At 45.7% G+C, this 23,145-nt stretch overlaps 1 protein-coding gene across 6 annotated transcripts in view; it reads left to right on the plus strand.

The window, feature by feature from the left end:
- The window catches only part of LOC135944687 (homeobox protein prospero-like), a 56,125-nt gene that overhangs the window by 27,545 nt on the left and 5,435 nt on the right, over positions 1–23,145 (plus strand). For 2 of the 6 annotated variants that reach the window (XM_065491804.1, XM_065491803.1), the window contains exons 4-6: positions 16,255–19,445; positions 20,314–20,586; positions 22,791–22,950. In XM_065491804.1, coding sequence (XP_065347876.1) covers positions 16,501–19,445; positions 20,314–20,586; positions 22,791–22,950 — 3,378 coding nt within the window. In that variant the 5' untranslated portion in view covers positions 16,255–16,500. The remainder of the gene's footprint in view (positions 1–16,254; positions 19,446–20,313; positions 20,587–22,790; positions 22,951–23,145) is intronic. The other 4 variants (XM_065491808.1, XM_065491807.1, XM_065491806.1 and 1 more) reach the window with 4 other exon arrangements.

The following is a 23,145-nucleotide window of genomic DNA, read 5'->3' on the forward strand; positions in this document are numbered from 1 at the left end:
TGACACTTAATAGAGCGTCCATTGAGATCGAGAAATTTTTGGTTATCCGGGAATTCCCAGGAAATTTGGATCCTGAGCAGAAATATTAAGCAGTTATATGAGAATCGGGCTAGGATCGGGTATTTTTTTCGGGACAGGAATCCCGATGAGCAGTTCCAGGCGAATTCGAACTTCAAATTTTTAAAGTCGATAGGACGGGATATTTTGGCATCGAAATTTTAAGGTGACAATTATGTTTGCTTAAAAGTACTTATAAAATGGATCGAGAAATTCCAGGTTTGAAACTCAGGAATGGGGGACGCAGTCTAAGAGTTACAGTCCACCTTTCATTCATAGATAACTCGATTTTCGGGTATTTTTAAATAACGAATAAATAGGGATTCCCGAGCAATCGAGCATCAAACCTGAAATTTCACCATCTTTATAAACAATCAGGTTTTTTCCAATTTATTAAGCAACTATTAGTGGCAAGAAAATATTTCCACGCTGAAAATCCCGTCCAATGTACTTATCGCCCATCAAATTTCAAAATTCGCTTGAAACTGCCTGCAAGATGGCTAAATTTGATAACATGCACCAGGGGAGGGAAGCAAGAAAATTTTGATTATTTATTTTCTTGCCACTTAAAGTTGCTTAATAAATTGGAAAAAACTGATTGCTTTAAAAGATGGTGAAATTCCAGGTTTGAAGCTCGAGAATCCCTATTTATTCGTTATTTCTAAAATCCCCGAAAATCGAGTTATCTGTGAATGAAAGGTGGACTGTAGCTCTTAGACCGCGTCCCCCATTCCTGAGTTTCAAACCTGGCATTTCTCGATCTATTTTACAAGTACTTTTAGGCAAACATAAGTTTCTCCTTAAAAATTTGATGCCAAAAAAACCCTTAAATAGACATCCAAAATTTGGAGATCGAATCCGCATATTTTCATGGATATGTCGGATATGTTTATGATTGTTTATATCCCTTATATCCACGGCGGCTTTGCTTCAGCCCTGGAGCTGCTCATCGGGATTCCTGTCCCGAAAATAATACCTGAGCCTGGCCCGATTCTCATATAACCACTTATACTTCAGCTCGGGATCCGAATTTCCAGGGAATTAATTAACCAATCTGACCCAAAATCAAAAGAGATACTATGAAACTTCTAAGGGTGTATTACCCATTAAAATTATCAATAAATGTCCTATAATTATATTAGCAGAGAATTGAACAGCTTATGTTTGTGGTTGAATTACATTTTACTAATTGTTTCAATACAAAACCATAAATAATGGTATTAGCACTCCCGGAGTGCCCTGAGGCATGAAATGTGGGAATATGTGTTGAGTATTATTAATGCAGCCATAAAATATTAAAGTTTTTCATACAGGTAAAGATAGACTCCAGGTAAAACTTAAAAGACTCATACTTGAAAATATAGGATAATAAACCTAAAAAATTATTTAAAACCATACATATAAAAATAAACATACAAATAGTTATGTTCACCCAGGCTCTAATTATTCTCCTAATACCACCTTCAATTCTTTATGTCAAGTTCTACCAATGGCATTGTCTAAATTAATTTCCTGGGAATTCCCAGGAAACCGAATATTTCCCAAATACAATGGACCTCTAATTTTTGAAACTCACACCTGCGTCGCACTCACTTCACTTCTTGCAGCTTACAATAATTAGTCTTTGATGAGGGATGAGGGTTGAGGTCTCCTGTGCGTCTGGTCTCGAGCGATTTGGTCAGCTTCCTGAAGGCCAAGCCCAATTCCTAAGGGTCCACCTACCGCAACAGGTTGCTGCTCCTCATCATCATGGTTAATTAACAGCTGAAAAATGGAAAAGTATCGATAAATAAATCAATAGGGTTGAGTTTAAATGGAAAACATTTATTTAAAATGGTGTCAATTCGTAACAGAGGAAGGGCCATATATGTAAGCAATTAAAAAGAATCCAAGGAACATTCATTTATTTTGACTGCAATTTTACATTCATGAAAAAAAACTAATATTACGAATATTATAGGTGGTAAGCAAATACAAAATGCAACCCTGTTAATTTTCATATTACTTTATGAATTTCATTATTGCATGATATCAAACAACAATCAATCATTAAATTTTTATTTATGAATACATATGCATGAAGGAGTGAGAGTGAAATCGGTAAAAGGTTTTGTATGTATGGAAAAATTAGTTTCCAACCGCCGAGTTACAGTTTTCGCCACCCCTACTTGTATAAAATAAATGGATTTTCATAAGAACTGGCGAGATTTGTAACCCGGCAGAATCTGTAACTTTGCCTTACATATGTACATTGTGTACGTAAACGCGAGCAAATAATAATAACTGTGCAATATAATTATTTAAGAATGTTATAGAAAAAATTCTCATCAGCATAATAAAATAAAAAATTGTGGAGGAATTACACTTTTCGCTGCGACTTGCACAGTTTTCGCCAGCCATATTTTTATATTAATGGGATTCTCATTAGAACGGGCTAGATAATAATGTGTGTAACGCGGCGGAAACTGTAATTATTCATTCATAAGCAATAGCGCATGATCTTGTAGGATTTCTTTTGACGATAATCTATTTTATGTAGATAGATAATTATTAACAAACATGAACAACACTCACCCAATTGATCGTAGGATCCAGGCAATCCGTTCGAACCACGGGACGCCCGTTTGTCCTTATCCTTGACTTTGTCCACTGTCCTCTCGAGTTGCGGCGTCCGTTGTCCATTACTAATTGATTAAACTTTGAACTGTCGAAGTGTCGAACGGCCGTTGACGCGTAAGGCGATGAAGGAATTCTTCGCCAGTCCTGCCGTTGGCCGTTGGGTTGCTGCCTGCCGCCCTCTCCCCCGCTCCATAACAGAGGCAGGCAGCAGCACACTGACTGCAGGCATACCATGCAAGCACGTGCATGCATGTGCATGGTGTGCAGCCGCCGCAACCGCGAGCAGGCTGAAAATTCCTAAAAATCCTAATTTTTAGCCCCTTTTTGTCCTTTATAACCAGACCTTTTACAAATTTGCCCGTTTCTCGGTAGGATAAAATAAGACTAAACAATTTATATTTTGTTATAAGAAATTATGATATTAAATTGAATTTATTGGAATTAATTATATACCGTTTAATTCTGGGGCTTCTTTAAAAAGCAAAAAAGGTATCATCATTTTGAGTTGTATAGTAAAAAATTTGTTTGGTTTTAACAGCTTTTAATTGAATTCATGGAATTAATAAAGAAATATTTGCGAGCACCGATTTTGTTAGATCTAAAATTACTGATGATACCATGCGTGAATTTATTTTGAAAATTTAAGAACAAAAACTGCGTGAGACGACCCTTTGCTATGGGCCCAATGCGAAGATGCAGCTCGAAATTTACGAAGTGCCTCACCGATGCGACGCGCGCTCGCCACTTCGGGCGCCGCGTGAGTGTCGCACGACGCTTCGGTGCGGCGCCGACCGCGTCCACGATCATCTGGGTACTCTGGTGAACTACCCCTCTGGGGTGGCGGGGGGATGAGAGGGTCGGCGCTCGACGCACGAGGCCGCGAAAGTGCGTGCGCGCGACCGCGGCACACGTCTCGAAATTTTCTAAGTGCAGCACTAAAACGACGCGCGCCCACCACTTTGGGCACCGCGTGCGCGTCGCACGACGCTACGGTGCGGCGTTGATTATCTCCGCAAGCATCCTAGCACACATGTAAACAATCTCCGAAGGGTCGCGGGTGGTTACAAGGGTTGGCGCTCGACGCAGGAGGTCGCGAAAGTGCGTGCGCGCGACCGCGGCACACGTCTCGAAATTTTCCAAGTGCCGCACTATAACGACGCGCGCACGCCACTTCGGGCACCGCGTGCGCGTCGCACGACGCTACGGTGCGGCGCTGATTACCTCCGCAAGCATCCTGGCACACATGTAAACAACCCCCGAGGTGTCGCGGGTGGCTGCGAGGGTCGGCGCTCGACGCAGGAGGTCGCGAAACGGCGCCCGCGCGACCGCCGTCCGCGTACCGAACTGCTGAAAATCGATTAAAGGGTTAAAGGATTTTCCGGGGAAATTCACAACCATTCCTCTTTAAAGTTTGGTAATTTAAAATGTTGATTATTGTTAATAAAGGGATTTGTCCTTTCGTCAATAACGTTATAAAATATATATGAACCAGTTTGAAAACAAGGTAAAGGTACCAAAATATAATTCATATTTCAATGTCAAACGCAGTTTTTAAAATAAAAATAATAAGGACCACATTGTTACCCTCAGATTTTAAAATTTTAAATTTTAAACCACCAAATTTTTTAAATGTCTGAAACTGGTCTCGACTTGACTCGTGGCATCGCTCAAAATGTCCTAAACTGGACTTGACTCGACTCGACGCGTTCGTCCCAACCACTTTTAAATTTAAGGATATCCACCTTTTCAATAATTGAAATTTAAATTACTACTCAAAAGGACCACTTTGCCACCCTCAAATTACAAAAATCTTGAATTAAAATCATTATTTTTTACAAATGTCTAAAACTGGTCTCGACTTGACTCGTCCCAAAGTGGTATCGCTCAAAATGTCCTAAACTGGACTTGACTCGACTCGACGCGTTCGTCCCAACCACTTTTAAGTTTAAGGATATCCACCTTTTCAATAGTTGAAATTTAAACTACTATTCAAAAGGACCACTTTGCCACCCTCAAATTACAAAAATCTTGAATTAAAACCGTCAATTTTTTCAAATGTCCTACACTCGTCTCGACTTGACTCGTCCTTATGAAGGACAGGACAAGTACGCGAGTTTTATTACCAGATTGGAACCGTCCACAACTGGTCCAACTTGACTCGACTCGTCTGACTCGGCCCAACCTGTCCAATTTCTTGGTGGGATGCTGAATATGTACTCTTAAAAGCGTATATGTGGCTGCAGCCGCCACGCCGCCTCCTCAATGAAAGGAATCAACTCAATTACTATGCACGTCAATTAGACGAGTTTTTCTCTCTCTCTTTCTCTTTCACCGGTGTGGAGCATTTTGTTTTGGCGCGCGCATTCGCGGACAGGGCGCACGCCGATTTTCCGCGCGGCTGCTTCCTGCTTTTCCGAGATTTGCACAGAGAAAAACAAATTAGAACGTCGTCATGCACCTTTTCGGAAAAACGAATGCAAATTATTCTTGTCCGCGTCGGTGAACGCAACTCTATGTGTGGAGAAGCAGTGCACTCGGCTGTGCTGGATTTCTTTGAGAGCCGAGATAAAGAAACAAATACGACAAACTGCGCGGACCAGGTTAAGGGTGGTTCTCACTTGAGGCGCTTTGTCTATAATATGTCTGCTTGTGGTGGAAATTTTTCCTGTTGAAATGAAAAAGCATTTTCTTTTAATAACGAAGAAACAAATGAAAAAATACAAGCCGAAGCTTCTGTGCGAGTTGTTAAGATTCAATAAATAATGAGGGATGCGCATTAAAATAACTTTTCGCCCAGAGCAATTTGCGCCTCAAGAGGTTGTGCAGAAATGATAAAAAAAATCTCTTTCTCTCTTTTCGGCTTTTGCGATATCTTCACATTTAAAAGGATAAGGAGATGCGAGAGAGCGAACGGCCATGAGTATTTTCATCATCATCATCTTCTTAAAACTGCGGCGCGGCGACGCCGCCTTCATCTCATTTTTGCCCATTACTGTACCCCAGTCATTTATTCCTTTGTGTGGTGTGTGTGTTTGCAAATTTTCTTCATTTTCCCTCTCATCGTCATCGCATTTCCTCTCTCGCTCTCTCTCCCTTCAAGACTACTTTATATTTAGCGTCCCTTATTCTCGCAGAGAAAAGAAAAGTCTGGGCGGCGGCGGTGGCGAATCACCCTGAAGGGGTGTCTCTCGTTCTCGTTCTCTCTCTCTCTCTCTCTGCTCGCTCATTCGCATCAAAAAAGGAAGTAGCAGAAACCCTTTTGCATGTACGCGATCTTAAACAAGAAGAAAAATTACGCAAAAATAAAAGGGAGGAGGGTCATTAGTCTTATGTGCGCGAGAGATGCAAGTCGTGCATGCTCACCGCTCCGCGAGAAGGGAACAAAGATCGATCATCTGTGTGTGTTATGCTGATGTGCGCGCACGGGGATGAGAAAAGAAGAAAAAATTGCGGCAGGGGCAATTAAAAAATGCCTTTGTGTTCCGGGCCGCCTTGAGCCCACCGTCAGATGGCGAGTGAGGATTGAGCAAAAGAATGCACATATTTTTCCAAAAGTCATTGCCTGGCAATTTTCGCCAAAACGAGCAGCTGAAGAAGTGAGATCTTGAGGTTATAAGGGATGATAAATTTGGCCGTGAAATTCAAGGAGGCATATCTCATAAATTTTATTGCGATCCGGAACGTGCCGAACTGGCACAGATGGTGGAATAAATAAAAGCCTTCAAGGTAAGGAATTTAACCTTGGTAAAAATATATAATTTGGACGAAATTCCCCGTAGCGAGTTTATGGTTAAATTGTCATTGGAGAGTTGATGACAGCAGAAGAGTGCTTTAACCCATCGCATAGCAAGGGGAGTTAATATGAGAGTTCTAAATATTTTATTTGTCATATGTGCGCGTTTATCGATTTTCTTCCTCTCTCCAACAGTGAGGATTTGATAATTGGTTATGGCAATGGGGCGGCAGCCGCCCTTCAGAACAAAAGTCTGCGTGCGGTAGGCCTTGAGAGGGAATTTTACACATTTAATCCCTCTCTCTCCTCTCCAATTTGGGACGATCGGCCCGGTCAAAGATGTGTTTATTGTTTTCCCGGTCGCATATATATCATTGAAGACATCTGCCCGCCGCTGCATGTTGCGGTAGGCCTTTAATAATAGCACGCATCGTTTTGGCCACAGCTAACCAGCCGGCACGATTGGCTGAATTTAATAATACCCACATCTTTCAATAATCTATAAGAGGGTCGGGCAAGTTTTCACTTTCGTTTCTTCATTCGTAAAACACAAAATGATATAAAATTGAAGTTGTGTGTTGTGCTATTTTAAATTTAATTTAAGTTAATTACAAAACCGCAAAGCTCTTTAATATACGAGTGTACCCATCCTCAATGTGCGGAAAGATAAGGCAGGATGTGTTTGAAATTTAAAGTGCCGGTGCGTATCAATTGGCGTAGGCGGTCACACAAGAGCGAGGTCGAGGAAGCTCATCTAGGACGGAATCGCGGTGCCCATCGCATGCGTGACATATTGTTTGTGTGCTCACGGCTAATGAGCCTCGAGAATGAATGAAATTTCGTCTCGCCAGCAAGCGTTTACGTACGCCGGGATCTTCACGGATGCTGCTCAAAAGGACACACACGCCCTCTCATTCATTCGGGGCTCCATTCACCTGAAATTTTTATATCCACCCGCTACTTCCGTGGTTTCGTGAATGAAATAAACAATTTAACCGAGAAGTTCCACGCACACAATGCTGCGGTAATTACTTCCGAGGTTGTTTTATTGATTTAATCAAATAATTTCGTGCTCAAATTTCGCCAATTCGAGCTGGCTGCTCATTTTTAAACGCTGCATTTGACGTGAACATGCAAGACTGCGTGAGAACCAAAGTTGGCTGCTTCAGACAGAAAAGCAGCCGGCCGGTTTATGTTTGTAATTAAACATAAACGTGCTGATTATGCTCAACGTGTATGATTTGCGTGCGTTTCAAAGCCGAGCAATTATCATCAAACGCGCAGACCTAGGCTAACACTTAAGTATTGCACCCCGTCAGCCGCGCCTGCTGCAAATAAACACGACCATACTGTCAGTCTTGCAACGGCATAGGCAGGGTTGGAATCACGGCTGCGAAGAAAGCGTGTGAGTCACCAAATGATCACCGCCAATTGAGGCGGCGCTGTGGGGTGATGAACTCGCTTGATATGCCCGTTCTCACAATAATGTATGCACGCTAGTCGTGCGGTGTGCTGCCCGCATCCTCCAAGATGGTAATGCGACACCTAAACCGAGCGTATCCTCCGTGCGCAAAAGCCTCATCCGCTCTCAAGACGAAAATCATTTAATATCTTCCGTGCACCAAAAAGCCCTCTAAAGAGATATTTTCCGGCTCGAACACTTGAACTGATTCAGCCTCTTTATGGTTTAATTAATCATTTTCAAAAGAAACTAAGAAAAATGTTATTTTTTTATTATGCTGTTCAGTAAATTGGGCCTGCATCGTGTGGAATGATACAGGGCAACAATTGAAAATTATTTGAATGGTTGAATGCCATAAACAATTGATCGATAAACAATTTCTTCAACAATTTGCAATAGTTAAAAAGGATTTTCCTACAATAAAAATTCAAATTTTGCCAATTTTCTCCAAAATTTACTGTGCTTCAACATATTTTCTTGGCATATTCCGATTCCCCTCGTCGAGATCTGTCCAACGGTGTATGCCACCTATTGGGGAAACTCTCGGTTTTGAAATGAAATCGGATTTCAAGTAAGGAGACAGCCATTACCATTTGAAAAGCACGGCAACTTTCCAGCCAATTTTCTCAAAAATTTACAGTGCTTCTTAGGTCAATTTAGGCTTTAACTGAATCCTAAGGGACGAGTTTATGCATTGGCAACAAGCATTTCCCAGGCTTTTGCAGTATCATTCCTCTAGTATTTTGAAACGGGATAGAGGAATTGAAGAAATTCCCTTCAAAATAAATATAGCGGAAACGTCACGCAGCAAATTTTCAGGTGATATTTTTAACGAGAGATTCATCAAAGCGGGCTGACTGGCTAGATTTGGGTGATAAGCGGAAAGAGGACCGACAAAACTCCGCACGGTGGGCGGATTGCATCTTCCTGGACACGCGGCTGGAAAATCGGAATTGTTTTGCGGTGGGCAAATTAAAAACTATAGTCATATAGGAAGAGAAAAGGTTCCTGACATCCGCCTGAACAGGAAGCTAATTGGCGCAAAGTCATGCAGCTTTGAGACGAGCGCGCGATCAAACCCAGCGAGGTGTGTGTGCGTGTGGGCGAGAACACTTTTCACGTGTGCATATATGTACGGAAACAAATAATCACGGTCCAAGTCCGTCCCCGGTGACTTGGACACGGGTCGAAATCTACTTCCTGCGGTGCGATGAATGATTGATGGAACCGTGAAGATATCAATTAATACTTGTTGTGCCATCAGAGAGCATTGACCAACCAAAATAACTCCTCCAGTGACAGCTATGGGCGTCTTTAAATTACAAAAATATCAAATATCTCTAGTGGGTGATTTGGAATGAGTCGTGCTGCTCAATCATCGCCTTCCTCCTCTCTCATTCAAACCTGCGTGCGCGCTGCTCATGATGCGTTCGTTGCACATCCAACATCGCAGGAGCAGAGAGAGAATCAATTCAATTCATTCTTTTGATTGAAGATAATTGGAGGAGGATAAATAAAAAATTAGCAAAGCGTGCCTTACATTTAATAAGGAAACGTAAACAATTGGCAACATGACAGCAAGCAGCAAATGCGTTACACGGTGGCGTCCCTCTCCGCGGGGCGCGCAACACGAGAGCGAGCGAGAGAGAATTGCCTGCTACTCTCTGCTCTCATCGCAGTCTTTTCTTCTCTGACTGCCAGAGCGGCAGATATTCTCATTTCCTTATTATCTCACCAGCACGCGGTGATTTGTATTCATTACCTTTAGCAGGCGCACAACTCAATATTTCCTCTTGTCTTGAGGCGGAGAAACGTTTTTTAATCTTCTTTAAATCACGACCGCGGATCCATAGAGCGCGCCGGACGAATATTTATTTATTTATATATATTTCAGTCGGCCGACGACAAGAGATGAGAGAGACGGCACGGCACGGACGCTTCTTCTTTGCCTCTCTTACAACGTTTAATTTTAAGTACACGAGGCATATATTCAAAGTCGCACGTCACTCAGTCACATGTCAAAAAGCAAAGAGAGTGCGCGCGGCCGGCGTATTTGAGCAGGGTCAACTTAATTTCTAAGCCGGGTCAGGCGAGCCTTGAAAAGAAGCTGCCCTTTTTCTCGCCTCGCTGGCTCTTGCTTGACGGTAAAAAGAAGAAAATTAAGTTAAAGCAACGGCCGCCGCCGCCACAGCACTCAATATACACACAGCAGCCGCTCCTCTCCTGCTTTAATTAATATTTCTCACCTCAAAGAAGACTTGAGTGAGAATACAAGAAAAAGAGGGAGTCTCTCCGCATTGCTTCTGCGGCAACCAAGGGTGGCCACCGTTAATCACAAATTGCGTTAATTCCGCAGCAAGAAAATAAGAAAACTCTTAAACCACGTCAAATACAAAATGCGATATAAGGCTTATACATTTAAGAACAAAAATTTGGATCGGAACGCGTGATTTTGCTTTTGAGCTGATTGAAAAATGTTTAAACGAACAGTCTGGTTTTTAAAGCCTCTGCTCAACACATATCACTGGGTCCTAATAACATCCCAAAGCGAATAATATTGGGCCCAAAGTAGTTTGGGCCGAATGTGTGCATTTTTTTCGCTTTTATTTTATTGACTTTTATTTATTGTCCTATAAAACCGCTGGAAAGGTGCGACAACCAGCAATTGGTGCTTTTTGTTGAGCTATTTGAGCATTTCGAGTCGCTTAATTAACTGCACACCTCTTCCATTTGCCTTGACACTTCGAAGAATGCCTTAACAAAGCGAGCCAACGGGCTTATTTAAATTTTAGCCATTGAAGTAAATCGTATAATCATTTTTTATAATTAACCTCAGATCGGCTGGATAATTTTTAACAGGCATAAAGTTTTTTTACGATCACCACATCACTAATTAAGAAACATCAATCCGCTCAATTTATTAGCACACAAGCAAAATCATCCTTGCGATTATTTTTGGCGCGAAGGAGGCGAGGCTGGAGCTAATCCCGGCACCGGACGGGAGTTTTCCCGTCACCCCAAGCGTACACATACGTATATACGCCGCACCGCTAAAGAGGAAAAGGGTTAAACTTAAACTTGAGCGCCGGCAGAGGAAACTAGCAATAACAGCACAAGAGCGCAGAGCAGGAGCTTTGATATTAAAAGGTCCCCGCAAGTTCCCATGGTGCATGCAGTGTGTGTGCCTGCCCATTATACAAGCGCGCGCGGCGGTGCGACACTGCTGCTGGTGTGTGTGTCCCAACACCGGATACACACCAAGACGCGCAATCCAGGCCAATTGTTCTTAACACCATTCATGAGGCGATATACAAAGCGCGAGCGGCGCACTTAAATTAATTTCAACCGTGATTACCTCCCGCGCGGTTAATGTATATAAACGCGCCGCGCGCATCGAGGGAGGAAGGACCGCTGAGAGCAGACACGGCAGCACTAAATCAAACTGCCCAAGTTTCAGGATAATTTAACGTCTCAATTCCTCTTTGGATGCGGGCTTATCCAGCTGCGCTCGATTTAATTTAAACCTCCACTGCGTAATTGGGATCTAAAATAATTATAACAATTAATTTTTTCAGCTGATGGAGCTTGACAAATAAATGCCAGAAAATAAAAATTATTAGAGCATAAAATTACTAACTAGAGGAGATTAATTTATGCCAATTTAATATTAGAATTATTAAAATATGTAACTTTCTGATTCAAAAGAGCTGTTACGTCTTGCAAGAAAGTCCGTTGGTGTGCAACTTCTTGAGCTTCTCCTGCCGTTTGAGCACACAAAAGAAAGAAAGAAAAAATGATTTAACAGATCGGCGCGGTAACGTGCGAAGCTGGTTTTCTAGAGCTTCTTATTCCCGCCGCTTCCTTCTTCCGTTTTGATGCTTGAATGACATTATGCGTGGCGCGTTAGCATATAGGTAACTGAGCTCGCGCGCGCGCGGCTGCTTTATGATCGGAAAAGTCCGTTGGCGTCTTACAAGATAAAAGAAGCAGGAGGGCGACTCAACCGGGGGTTGCTGCCTTTGCATTCACATCTCGCTCTCGCTAGTTCCCGTCTCTCCACTACTACCTTCCGGTTTTTGCCGCTACACCTTTTTATCTACTCCTTCAAGACGTTTTATTCTCGTGCTATTCAAGCCCTCCCCTCTATTTTATTTTAATGTGAATTGCATTTTTCTTGAAAGGAAAACCGTTAGAAATCAGTGGTTGCGTGCGTTCGAGAGAGAGAAAGACCCCCTTGTAAGACTTTTATGGGCAAGAGCCGCGAGTTGCGCTGGGGCGGCTGTTGCGGAGCTAGAAGAGGTCAAATCTTTTCACACATCTCGAGGAAAAAAATCACTGTTGTAGTGCCGCGTATTTAAATTTTAGACTTTCAACGCCGTTGAGATGAAGTTTTTAAACACACACACACACATATCCACTCCTCTACTCTCTCGCTCCTTTTTATTCGTGTGTGAATATATAGAGCCGCCGAGCGGCAGGCTCTGGCTGCTGCGGTTCAACTTTGAGTTTGACTTTTCCACATTTTAGCACACGGAGAGCGGAGGCCCGGCGTGCATAGCCTCAAGAAGATTTTTTATTATTCACATGAGAATACCTCTTGAGTGTGTTTTAATTTAACCCTTCACATACGAGATTATATATGTTGCCTTTCTTCTCTCTTTTCCGTTATTATCATCATCGTTCGTTTCGCTTTTTTACTCCCATAGAAAATTTTCTGTGCGCCCTTTTTATTACAAAAGGGGTTGAATTATTGGCAAAATTTTAATCTTGATCCATCCAAGCACGGCGGCTCATAACAATACGGATGGTGTGACGAGAGAGAGAGAGAGGAGTTTGGTGGCTGCTGGAAATATATAACGCCTAGAGACATATATTCAGAGATCTCGGCTGAATATATAATGCACTGCTGAAAACACATTTCGAAGAACCGAATGAGAGCGAGAGCGCGGAAGAGTTTGCGTTGTGGAATGAGAGATCATTATTGAGGTGCCAGATGGACTGTTAAATGCGCGATATATATATAATAAGAAAAAGCATGCTAAAGGGGTAAAAAATAACAGCGGCTAAGCACAATAGCGGCCGCGTTGTCATTAAATGTGCGCACAGCAAAAAGAGCTGTGCGCGATAATTTTGATGAAAGAGAGATATATGAAGGGGCGCTGCGTAAATGATTAATGTTTCACTCGATTGTGTGAAAGAAATGGAAAATCGGTTGTGCAAATATGGCAAAATAATATTACATCATGATGGGAATCGGATCATTATTTTGCCAATCATTGTGACGTGTGTGTGTTTATAGAGGAAGTAATCTATCATTTACTAAGCTGGGTATGTGCATGGCTCTTTCTCATGTACCAAAATTTTCGAGAGCAACAACTCAAATTTAGTTTCAAAGTAATCTTTATTATGGTTCTGCAGGGCTATTTTGCCCCATACATTGCCATATCCAGACAAAATAATATCAGTTTGAACATAATTGTTTAAAAGAGAGGTGATTCAATATTTCTTGAGGTACTGTTCTTTTAAAAATTCCTAGAATGCTCTTTGGTTTCCGTTGAGACACAAATTCGGCGGAAGATTGTTCCAGAGGCGGTAGCTCTGCACTTGAAAACAGTTTTCGGGCACTTCAACAGTTACAAATGGGGCCAGCAGTTTCATTTGATGCGCTCTTGTCCTGCCAAAAAGATTTACATCGTACATTTTGGTTGCTAAATGGCACATATAAGGTGGACAATTTTTGTACAGAATTTTGTGTGTCTGCACTAACACAAATTTACAGCAAATATTTTATTTCTTACTAACAAATTAAGAATTCGTTGAAATCAGGTTGAGTTGAAAAATTTATATATAGATGTTTATTCTCACTGATACAAATACATCAATAAGACAAGTCAGGAGTAGAAAAAATGAAGTGAGAAAGGGCACCATTCCTGGCAAACAACTTGCTCCTAGGAGCAATGTCAGAATGGGCCCAAACTAGAATTCTCAACACTTTAAAAATTTGCGAACACATACGCACTGCAAAGCGATGGGAACTGAACTGTTGAACAAGATTTAAGTGTATGTGGCATTTCGTTCCAATATTTCACTACTCGGAAGTCAAAAACATTTGTGCCCGTAACTCCGGCCAAGCACTTTTTGAAGATAAATTTAAATCTTGACATTTGATCAGCACATCCTGTGCGTATGCAATGTGTCCCGATGAACAATGAATAAGACTGAGCGGATAACATATATGTAGGTCCCAGAGGAGCTTGTGCCCAAAACACATCTTTTCGCCTCCTCGGATGCATGCACCAGCAATCTTTTACTTAAGTGCCAAACCTTTGTTATAACAGTCTCTTGAGAGCATAGAATATAACTTGGCATGGGTCAGCACTGGTCCATCACCTGCACCAAAAGTAACTTATAATTCATTAAAAATTCCTTTGACATCTTTGACATTGATAAGCGTGAGAAATACTCAGATATCCCCAATTGCTTTGACATTCCTGGAAAATCTATAACAATGCAAGCCAGTTGAACAGGCTGAGAAACGTCACTTTTGGTCTTTGGTATATTTTGTGCTCAATGCAAGGAATTCGTCGTTAGGTCGAGTAAAGAAAAAAGCTGGGATTCCCATGGGTTAACAATTTTTAATATACATATAAGATCGGGTATAAATAAATATTTATTTATTATAAATTCAGACACTGATAGGGTGATTTAAGAATCAAGGCTGAAAAGTGTGCAAGTAGCGGCCAATTTCGCGGCAGCGAAAATAATAATAAAAGCGGAGCAAACAGATCTGAAATGTTTTTGTGGTGGTTGTGCTGTGTTTTTGTGCGACGTACGTCTCATCCCTCGACATATTTTCGGTTTTGAGAGGAAAGGGTTTAATTTGCGAGCCTTAATGAATAAGGCTTTTGTGACTCTTCCCGAGCAGCGCGCGTCACGCACACACACATTATTGTGAATATCTTTGGCTTAAGGCTCTCGCGGCATGTCATTCACTAGTTGCTTAATAATATGCTCTGTACATACGCACGCACACACGCAGCTCCGTTGAAGTGTGTATGTGTGATATTATGAATAAAAGCAGCGGCGAAAAAGTTAAATTCGCCTCAAGTAATTTGGGGTGGTATGTAAACTCGGCGGCAGCGCTCGCTCTCTCTCCGCCGCTCTTTTCTCTTTGCTCATACGCGCGCACACACACACACATTCGCATGTGACATATGCAGGCGCCTCCTTATTATTCTCGCACTTATTTTCTTGTTGTGTTGTTCCGTGACAGCAGCAGTCGTGACTTGGGAAAAAGAGAGCAGCTCGGCATGATGATTAATAAATTTTCCCCGCTCCGGCGTCGCTGCCGCCGCCGCCGCCGCCGCCGCACTCTGTGTGTGTGTTTTGCATTTTCGAAAACAAAAGAGCGCATGAAATGACTTATTATCAGCGACAGCCGAGGATACAATGAAGCAACATTGTGTGTGCATGTGTTCTTGCAATTAATGCAGCCGAGATGTGTGGATATGTGTGCGAAATGAAAAGAAAATAAGACAAAACAGCCGTCACTCAGCACGCGCGCTCTTTTGTGAAGCGAAAAAAGTAATCTGACCGAGCGAGCGAGAAAACGAAAACGGCCGGGCGCCATAGAGCAGCGGGAGAAATATTTTCAATCAATCAGCCTCCTAGAGTCGTTTAATTTGTAATTCGAGAAATGACGACCTACCGTAATGCGTAAAGCGACGCTTTTTACTCCCCCTAATGTGTGTGTGTGCACTTTTGTGCAGTAACGGACGAGCGCAGAGGGTCTCTTTCTCATTTCATCCCCGTGCCCCCGATAAGATGATGGATCTGGCCGGCCTCGATATATATATACGGCGAGCGTGAAACTAAAAAAGTGATTGATCATGAAGAGGGTGGGTGGGTGGGTGGGTGACGTGGCCGAGGGGGTGGCTGCTGGTGATTCGCACGCCAATCCACTTCCGTTTTTATGAACAGAAAATATAAGTGTCTCGTGATACAGAAAGATGATTCTGGAAAATAAGTGACTCATCGCCGCTCATCATGAGGCTGATTTTCCAGCTGGCCAATTCCCGTTGCAGGCGTTGAAATTACTTGACCATAGAGAAATTTGCTTGACCGTCGCACTCAACAGTTCGCACGATTTTAAAAAGTCAACAGGGTGTTTTAATTGGAAATAATATTATGCATGCGCGCTTGGCTTTATCAGTATATATTTCCGATCGGCTCCCCCTAAAATGCCACCCTCTGAAAAGGGCTGCAGAAGCAACAAGAGATGGCTAAAATATATCCATTTTCATGTATTTTGCGGCCGGGCTGCCGGCCGCCTGCACTCGCACGTATTTTAATTTCACGTGTCCACCTTGTTTTATTTTTTCAGGAGCAGTAGCGGCGGTGGCAGCGGAATATAGAGGCAGCGATCCGTGCAGCCAGCCAGCGAAAGGAAGTAGATCGTTCATACAGCACGCAGGCAGACAGCGGTGTATCCCTCCCTAAGCAGCTGACCTCCCCCTTCGGTTCCCCACTTTTCTTACCAACAATAGGAACTAAATTATAACTCAGACACACATACACACAGCAGTGGAGAGGGAAGGTGAAAAATCGTCCAATCGGAGTCGGGAACTCTATGATGTCATCTGAGGAGGAGACTGAATGCTTCGGTTTGTACGGTGAAAAACTCCTGAAGAAGGCTAAGCGAACCAGACAGCGTGTTGACGCTGGCGAGCCAAGGAATAGCTACTCGTCGATCCCGAATTTCAGCTCGCGTCCCAGTTTCATGAGTGCCGGCGGAATATACGGCGCTATCTTCAGCCCGCAGCAGCAGCAGCAGTTCGGCGGCATCTTCGGGCCGCACAGTTCGCCGCCGCCTGCCAACAGTTGCGCTGCCAACACGAGTGGCTCCAGTTTCGCACCTTCCAAAATGCTGAACGAGCTGCTCGGACGGCAGATGAAGCAAGCCGACGGCGCCGAGTGTTTGATGGCCAGTGCGGTGGAAGACAACAAATTGAACGGCAATAATTTCGACATGGATCAAGTGGCAGGTAACGAGAATATGCTGCGCGAAATTCTGCAGGGCCGCAAAAAAGAAATCCATGCCCTGGAGCAGGAACTGCGCGCAGCCTCCGAGGCCACTTTTTCTCCCACCAACAACAACAACAACGACATCAAGTCGGACCAGCAATCACAGCAAGGTGGGGCCGACGAGGTGGGTGGCGCCTCGGCAGGAAGCCCGGCCAACTCGCCAGGGCCGGCGCACGCCGCAGGTGAAGAGCGGGAAGTGTCCGACGAGGAGGAGGACGAGATGAGTGACGCCGACGACGGGAAAAAGAATAAGGACTCGGACTCGTATCACTCGGACTCGTCCAACAACTCGAAGGAGGACTGCATGGAGGCCGAGAGCAAAGAAAAGGCGTCCAGCAGCACCAGCAGTGAAATGAAGCGGGCCCGAGTGGAGAACATTGTGTCGTCGATGCGGGCCTCGCCTTCGCTGCCCGTGCAGGTGAACGGCTGTAAAAAGCGAAAGCTGTACCACCCGCAGCAGCACGACAGCGCGCGCTACGGCGCCGCCGCCGTCGCCGCGGCCGCCGTCGACGACGACGCCGAGGACGACGCGCCGCCGGTGCTCAAGCAGAAGAGGGTGGAGAAAGACGCCCTCAAGTCGCAACTGCGCACCATGCAGGAGCAGTTGGCCGAAATGCAGCAGAAGTACGCGCAGCTGTGCAACCGCATGGAGCTCGAGTCGGACTGCCAGGACGACAACAGCGTCGACCTGGAAATGCCGACGCCGACGGCCGAACCAGAAACGGTAAAAGAACAATGCACTCTTGTTGATAAGGGCAGTAAGGCGGCGCCCACAGCGGCGCCGCCGGTAGTCGTAGCTCCCGGTGGCGGTCCCCCCTTTGCACCACAGCCGCATTCTCACGCTGCTCCTCCTCCTGCCATGCAGAATCCAGCCGCAGCAGCCGCAGCGGCCGCAGCCGCCATGTACCTGGGCGTCGGGCACAAGATGTTCCTCGAGCAGGAGGCTCAGCGGCTGAAAGAGGCCGCCGAGCACCACCACCACCAACAGCAGCAGCAGCACCACCATCACCAGCAGCAGCAACAACAACAGCAGCAACACCAACAGCACCAACAACAGCAGCTTCAGCAGCAGCAGCAGCAACAGCAGGCGGCGCAGCAACAGCAGCAGCAGCAACAACAGCAGCAGCCGCCGATGCCGCCCCCGGCGCCGCACCACCACCCGTGCGTGCCGCCTCCACCGCCCCCGCACCACCATGCCCACCCGTCGTCGCACCAGCTGGCCGTGGCGGCGGCCGCCGCCGCGGCCAAGAACGCTGAGCTGCACGAGCGCTTCCCGGGCTTCTTCAGGGCCGGCAACCCGCCGATGCCCGCGGACCTGGACGGGCTGGCGGACATGCTCAAGTCGGAGATCAGCGCCTCGCTGAACCTGCTGATCGACACGATCGTGTCGCGGTACGCGCAGCAGCGCCGCTTCCTCACCGGGCCGAACAAGCAGCAGGCCGAGGAGCAACTCAACAAGGACCTGCTGCTGGCGAGCCAGCTGCTCGACCGCAAGTCACCGCGCACCAAGGTAATTGACCGCGGCGGCGCCGCCGGTGGTAACCCACCCCCGGGCACCCTCGCCGGCCCCTCGGGGTCGGGAAACGGGCTAGGCTGTGGCAGTATCGCAGCGCGAGTAAACGGTACTGCCTTCCCAATCAACCTCGTGGCAAATTCCCTCCCTTCTTCCACCCCTTCTAACCCTAGCGAGATGATGCGAGCCCCAGTAAACACTCAGTCTTCATCCTTCCAGCCGCAGAAAAGCAGTGCAGCAGCCATGCCCGTCTCCATCAACGGAGTCACCTCGTCTCCGTTCCCGATGAGGCCACTCGCGGGCCCCTTCGACCAGCGCGTTTCGCCGTCGCCGCACCAGCCGTCGGCGCCGCACCACCAACACCACCAGCACCAGCCCTCGGAGCTGCCAGAGCAGAACGAGGCCATCAGCCTGGTGGTGAGCACCAAGAAGAAGCGACACAAGGTGACCGACACGCGCATCACGCCGCGCACCGTCTCTCGCATCCTGTCGCAGGAGGCGCCGCCGGGCACGCCGAGCAGCACCGGCGCCACCACGCCGGTGCCCAGCGGCGTCGCCGCCATGATGGACCCCAAGTACGGCCTGGTGCCGTCCACGTCGGCCAGCACCCTCAGCAGCAACAGCCCCTCGCCCAGGCCCTACCACCCGCCGCCGCCCCCCATGCTGCCCGTATCGTTGCCCACCTCGGTGGCCATCCCCAACCCCAGCCTGCACGAGTCGCAGGTCTTTTCGCCCTACAGCCCCTTCTACGGCCAGCACGTATCGTCGTCGCCACCTGACAGACGCGACGCAGAGTCGCCGCTCAGCCACCCGCCCTCGATGCTCCACCCAGCGCTCCTGGCCGCCCACGGCACGCCCGATTACGGCCGCCTGGCCGCCGGGCCCAACTCGGCCTCGCAAGCCGACGACCGCGGCCTCGACCAGGCCGACAGCCCCTTCGACGGAATGCAACCGCCTCTCTCGTTCTCCAACTCGCGGTGAGTATCCTTAATTCCCAAATTTATTATTTTGTTAATTTTCAAAGATAAATAATTTAGTTATTTAACTCGTTCGAAGCATTTTAAATGGCTTTGCTCGAGTGCCTCGTTATATTTTCAATTCACAAGTGAAAATTAACTGGGAATTTTAGCATTGCATCCAAGAACAAGATTTTATTTCTAAATAAATAATTGTATCTTTTTGAGTTTTTAATTTGGTTGCTCCGATTTTCTCCTCCCACTCTCATCTAGTCTGATTGGATATCCTCTTTCATTCCGTGTGCAAATCCGCCCCGAAGGGTGCTGGCTGTCTCTCTCTGTGCTGGCATCGCATGTCTTTTTCTCGCACTTTGGCTGCCTGGCTTCGCCGCCGATTTATAATCAGCGCGGGGCTTCGCCAATAAGAATTGAATTAGAAACCCTAGCTGTTCATTTTGAGATATCATTTTTATTACGCGTGAGAAACCATACAAAGAGTCTTTGTTTGTCTTTACCCAACGGAAAACAAAGCGCGTAAACCCTCTCTCTACGTGTTTCTTACCTATTTAGGGCGCCAAAGAGCAAGCAAAGCAGCCAAATATTTTTGCTGCCGAGAGCAGGCCCTTTTATTAGATTATATTACACCGCAACATTCCTAATCTGATTAATTTGGCGCGCATCCACATACACATACACTCACGCTCGCGCTGATTTGCATAACGTTTTCACGAGGATCGATCTCGCAGAATATTCGAGCCCGCAATTTATTCTCCCTGCGCCGCATGACCGTTTATTTTAATCTTGGTGACATTTTTTACATTTTTACCTCTTGTATGGTAGCCAGTAGCGTTGTTTTTGACGTGTCTTTTTGCATACTGTCCTAATTTAGTTGGTTCCCGTGTCCTACCAGACTCACCTCGCCGGTTCGAGACTCAGGCAAGAAGTCGATCCGCGACTACCTGAGTCTGCTCAAGCAGGACAGTCTCGGCTCGTTGTCCGAGCCGTTCTCCTCCACCCTCACGCCGATGCACCTGAGAAAGGCAAAGCTCATGTTCTTCTGGGTACGGTACCCCAGCTCGGCAGTGCTAAAGATGTACTTCCCGGACATCAAGTTCAACAAGAACAACACTGCGCAGCTCGTCAAATGGTTCTCCAACTTCAGGTGAGTGCGGAATCCGTGAATCGAGCCGATTAAATCCTCGGCCGACGAACCGACGATCCCGATCCGACCCCACCAAGCGCACGCCGACTGCAATCGGAAGTTTGAATTATTTTTACTCGAGTGCAAAGCTCATTTTAATGAGAAAAATTTCCGCGTTCAAACACACAACAGCAGCAGAGTTGCGGCGGCTGCGAGCAGCCAAGTTTCTCTCTCTCTCTCTCTTTCGCCCTCTTCAGCCGAAAGGGCAGTTTTTATGCTGCGGGCTGGGTAATAAAACTTTTTTACATGCACGGACAAATGAGCATTTGAGAGAGAATGAGCAGCATAATCGAGTTGCGAGCCGTAAAGTCTGCAACCGGCAGCGCATTCGCCGTGCTCGCGTGCCTTCATTCCGTGCACGCTTAATTACAATCTTAATTAGCGCTTCTTCCGTCCTAATTGCCGCACACAATCGCAATTACCAGCGCCTCCTCGCTTGAAAAGGAAAACGCTTTCATCCCTTAAAAATAACTTCATCCTTTATTTTTACTTTCGTTGTGCAGGTTTTCAACCTTCGAATATTTCGTGCTTAAGTTATTGCTTATTATTTTTAAAACTCTGTTTGTTTTTTCAAAAAATACAACAAGCATACATCGCATAAATTTATCAGTAAATAATTATGCGAGCTATTTCATAAATTCATATTCTTCACTCGCTGTAAATCTCCGCGGCAGCGATTCGAAGTGAGCTTTCAGCTTTTTGTTTTTGATTAAGTAAGATTTGATGGAAGCGGTGTTGTTTTGTGCGCGGTGCTTTTTGTATATTCCTCGCGCGCAATATTATATTCACACTTGGTTCGTCTTGTCGCCGAATGTCCCGCGGGACACGACGAACGTGTTGGCAGCGAGCGCGCGAATCCCTCTGTTTGCTCCTTCGAGAATGCCGTGCCATTGTCTCCCGGCTGTTAGTGTACATGTGTATCGCGGATTTTAATGATATTCGGGAAAAATATCACGCTCAAACCTCTCGAGGACGTCGCAGCAGCAGCAGCTCTTTACTTAAAAATACACAACATGCACACGTATATTATTGCGCCGCCGGCGGCGGCGGCGGTGGCGGCATTCTTCAATTCCTTGGCGAGATAAGTTTTCGCGCGCGGCAGAAAAATAATGCGCGCGCGAGATGGCTTTAATTGAAACAAACAGCGTGTGTATGTGTATGAATCGCATAATGCATGCACGCCAGCCAACAAGTCGCGTCGGAATTATATGTTTGGGGACGTTGGCGTACTCGCTCTCCTGCACACCTGGTCGCCACGCGAAGGGGGAAAGGGCAGGTGATAACGGTAAAGTAGCGTCACCACCACGCCTTGCCGCCGATTGCCGCGCGGCGTGTCGAGCAGGGTGATTATGGCACTTGAGGGAGCAAGCAACACATAATTTCTGAGGAACGTAGACAAATTTGTCCTGTCTTTACATTAAATTTGTGAAAATTCTTTTTTATAAATAAATTTACATTTAAATTAAAGGCCTTTTTCAAGTTTGCAGTGAAATTTTACCTGCTTTGAGAAAATAGGCAATTTCAACGACACCGGCGTCTCGCAGGTTGCATACCTTATAAATTAATGGATCTGGCGAAGTGCTAACGCGTATTTAATGATAACTCGAATTAGCCAGTGATTTTCTTCAATTTCCACCTCCCCCGGCATTGATCACGCGCATATTACGCTTGAAAAAGATGCCCCGGGGAAAAGCGGCAGACTCTGGCCGATTAGTCTCTTCACTCGGTCGGCAACCAAACTGCCATCTGCCCGCTTGCACCCACCCATATGGCATGGTAATAAAGATAGGAAAAATGGTTCGTTCGTTCGTTCACAGGCCGCCCGCCCGCCCGCTTGCTCTCTCGCTCATTCTCTTCGCCTAAACGGAGCTCTCAGACTTGCCAACTTTCTTTGCGGAAATATATATGACTGTGTGCACACGCAAAATCGATAGTTGAAAAATTCCTCGGCGGCTCGGCTCTCCACGCGGCATGTATTTCGAAACTTGGCAAAATGCTCTCTTGACTCGCAAGAGCAGAGATTCACTTGGCATCCTCATCATCATCAAATGCAAAGCAAGCGAAAAATCCGCGTGCATTTTCCCGACCGCCTCCGCCGCGAGTTCTTTTTCGCCCCCCGTCGATTGATTTACTTTCCAGACTCAACTTTTGCGTTTTGTTCTCAGGGAGTTCTACTACATCCAGATGGAAAAGTATGCCCGCCAGGCCATCACTGAAGGCGTCAAGAGCGTCGACGAGATCCACGTGTCACTCGACTCTGAGATCTACAGGGTTCTCAACCTGCACTACAACCGCAACAACCACATTGAGGTATGCGGACCTCAGGTGCGCATTTCACTCCACCCGTTGTAATCAGTGTGCTTCTTAACAATTTTTAATTTCAATATTAAAAATAAACGCTTCGAGTTTTTGTTTCAAAAATTTCCACTTGAAAAATATGTTACTTTTCAATTTAGATATTTAAAAAACAGTTCTTGATTTGGTGGAGTTTTTGATATGCGCAGCATGAAGGTAGTCATA

Source organism: Cloeon dipterum, chromosome 4 (assembly GCF_949628265.1).
Source record: "Cloeon dipterum chromosome 4, ieCloDipt1.1, whole genome shotgun sequence".
In the NCBI taxonomy this organism is placed as follows: domain Eukaryota; kingdom Metazoa; phylum Arthropoda; class Insecta; order Ephemeroptera; family Baetidae; genus Cloeon; species Cloeon dipterum.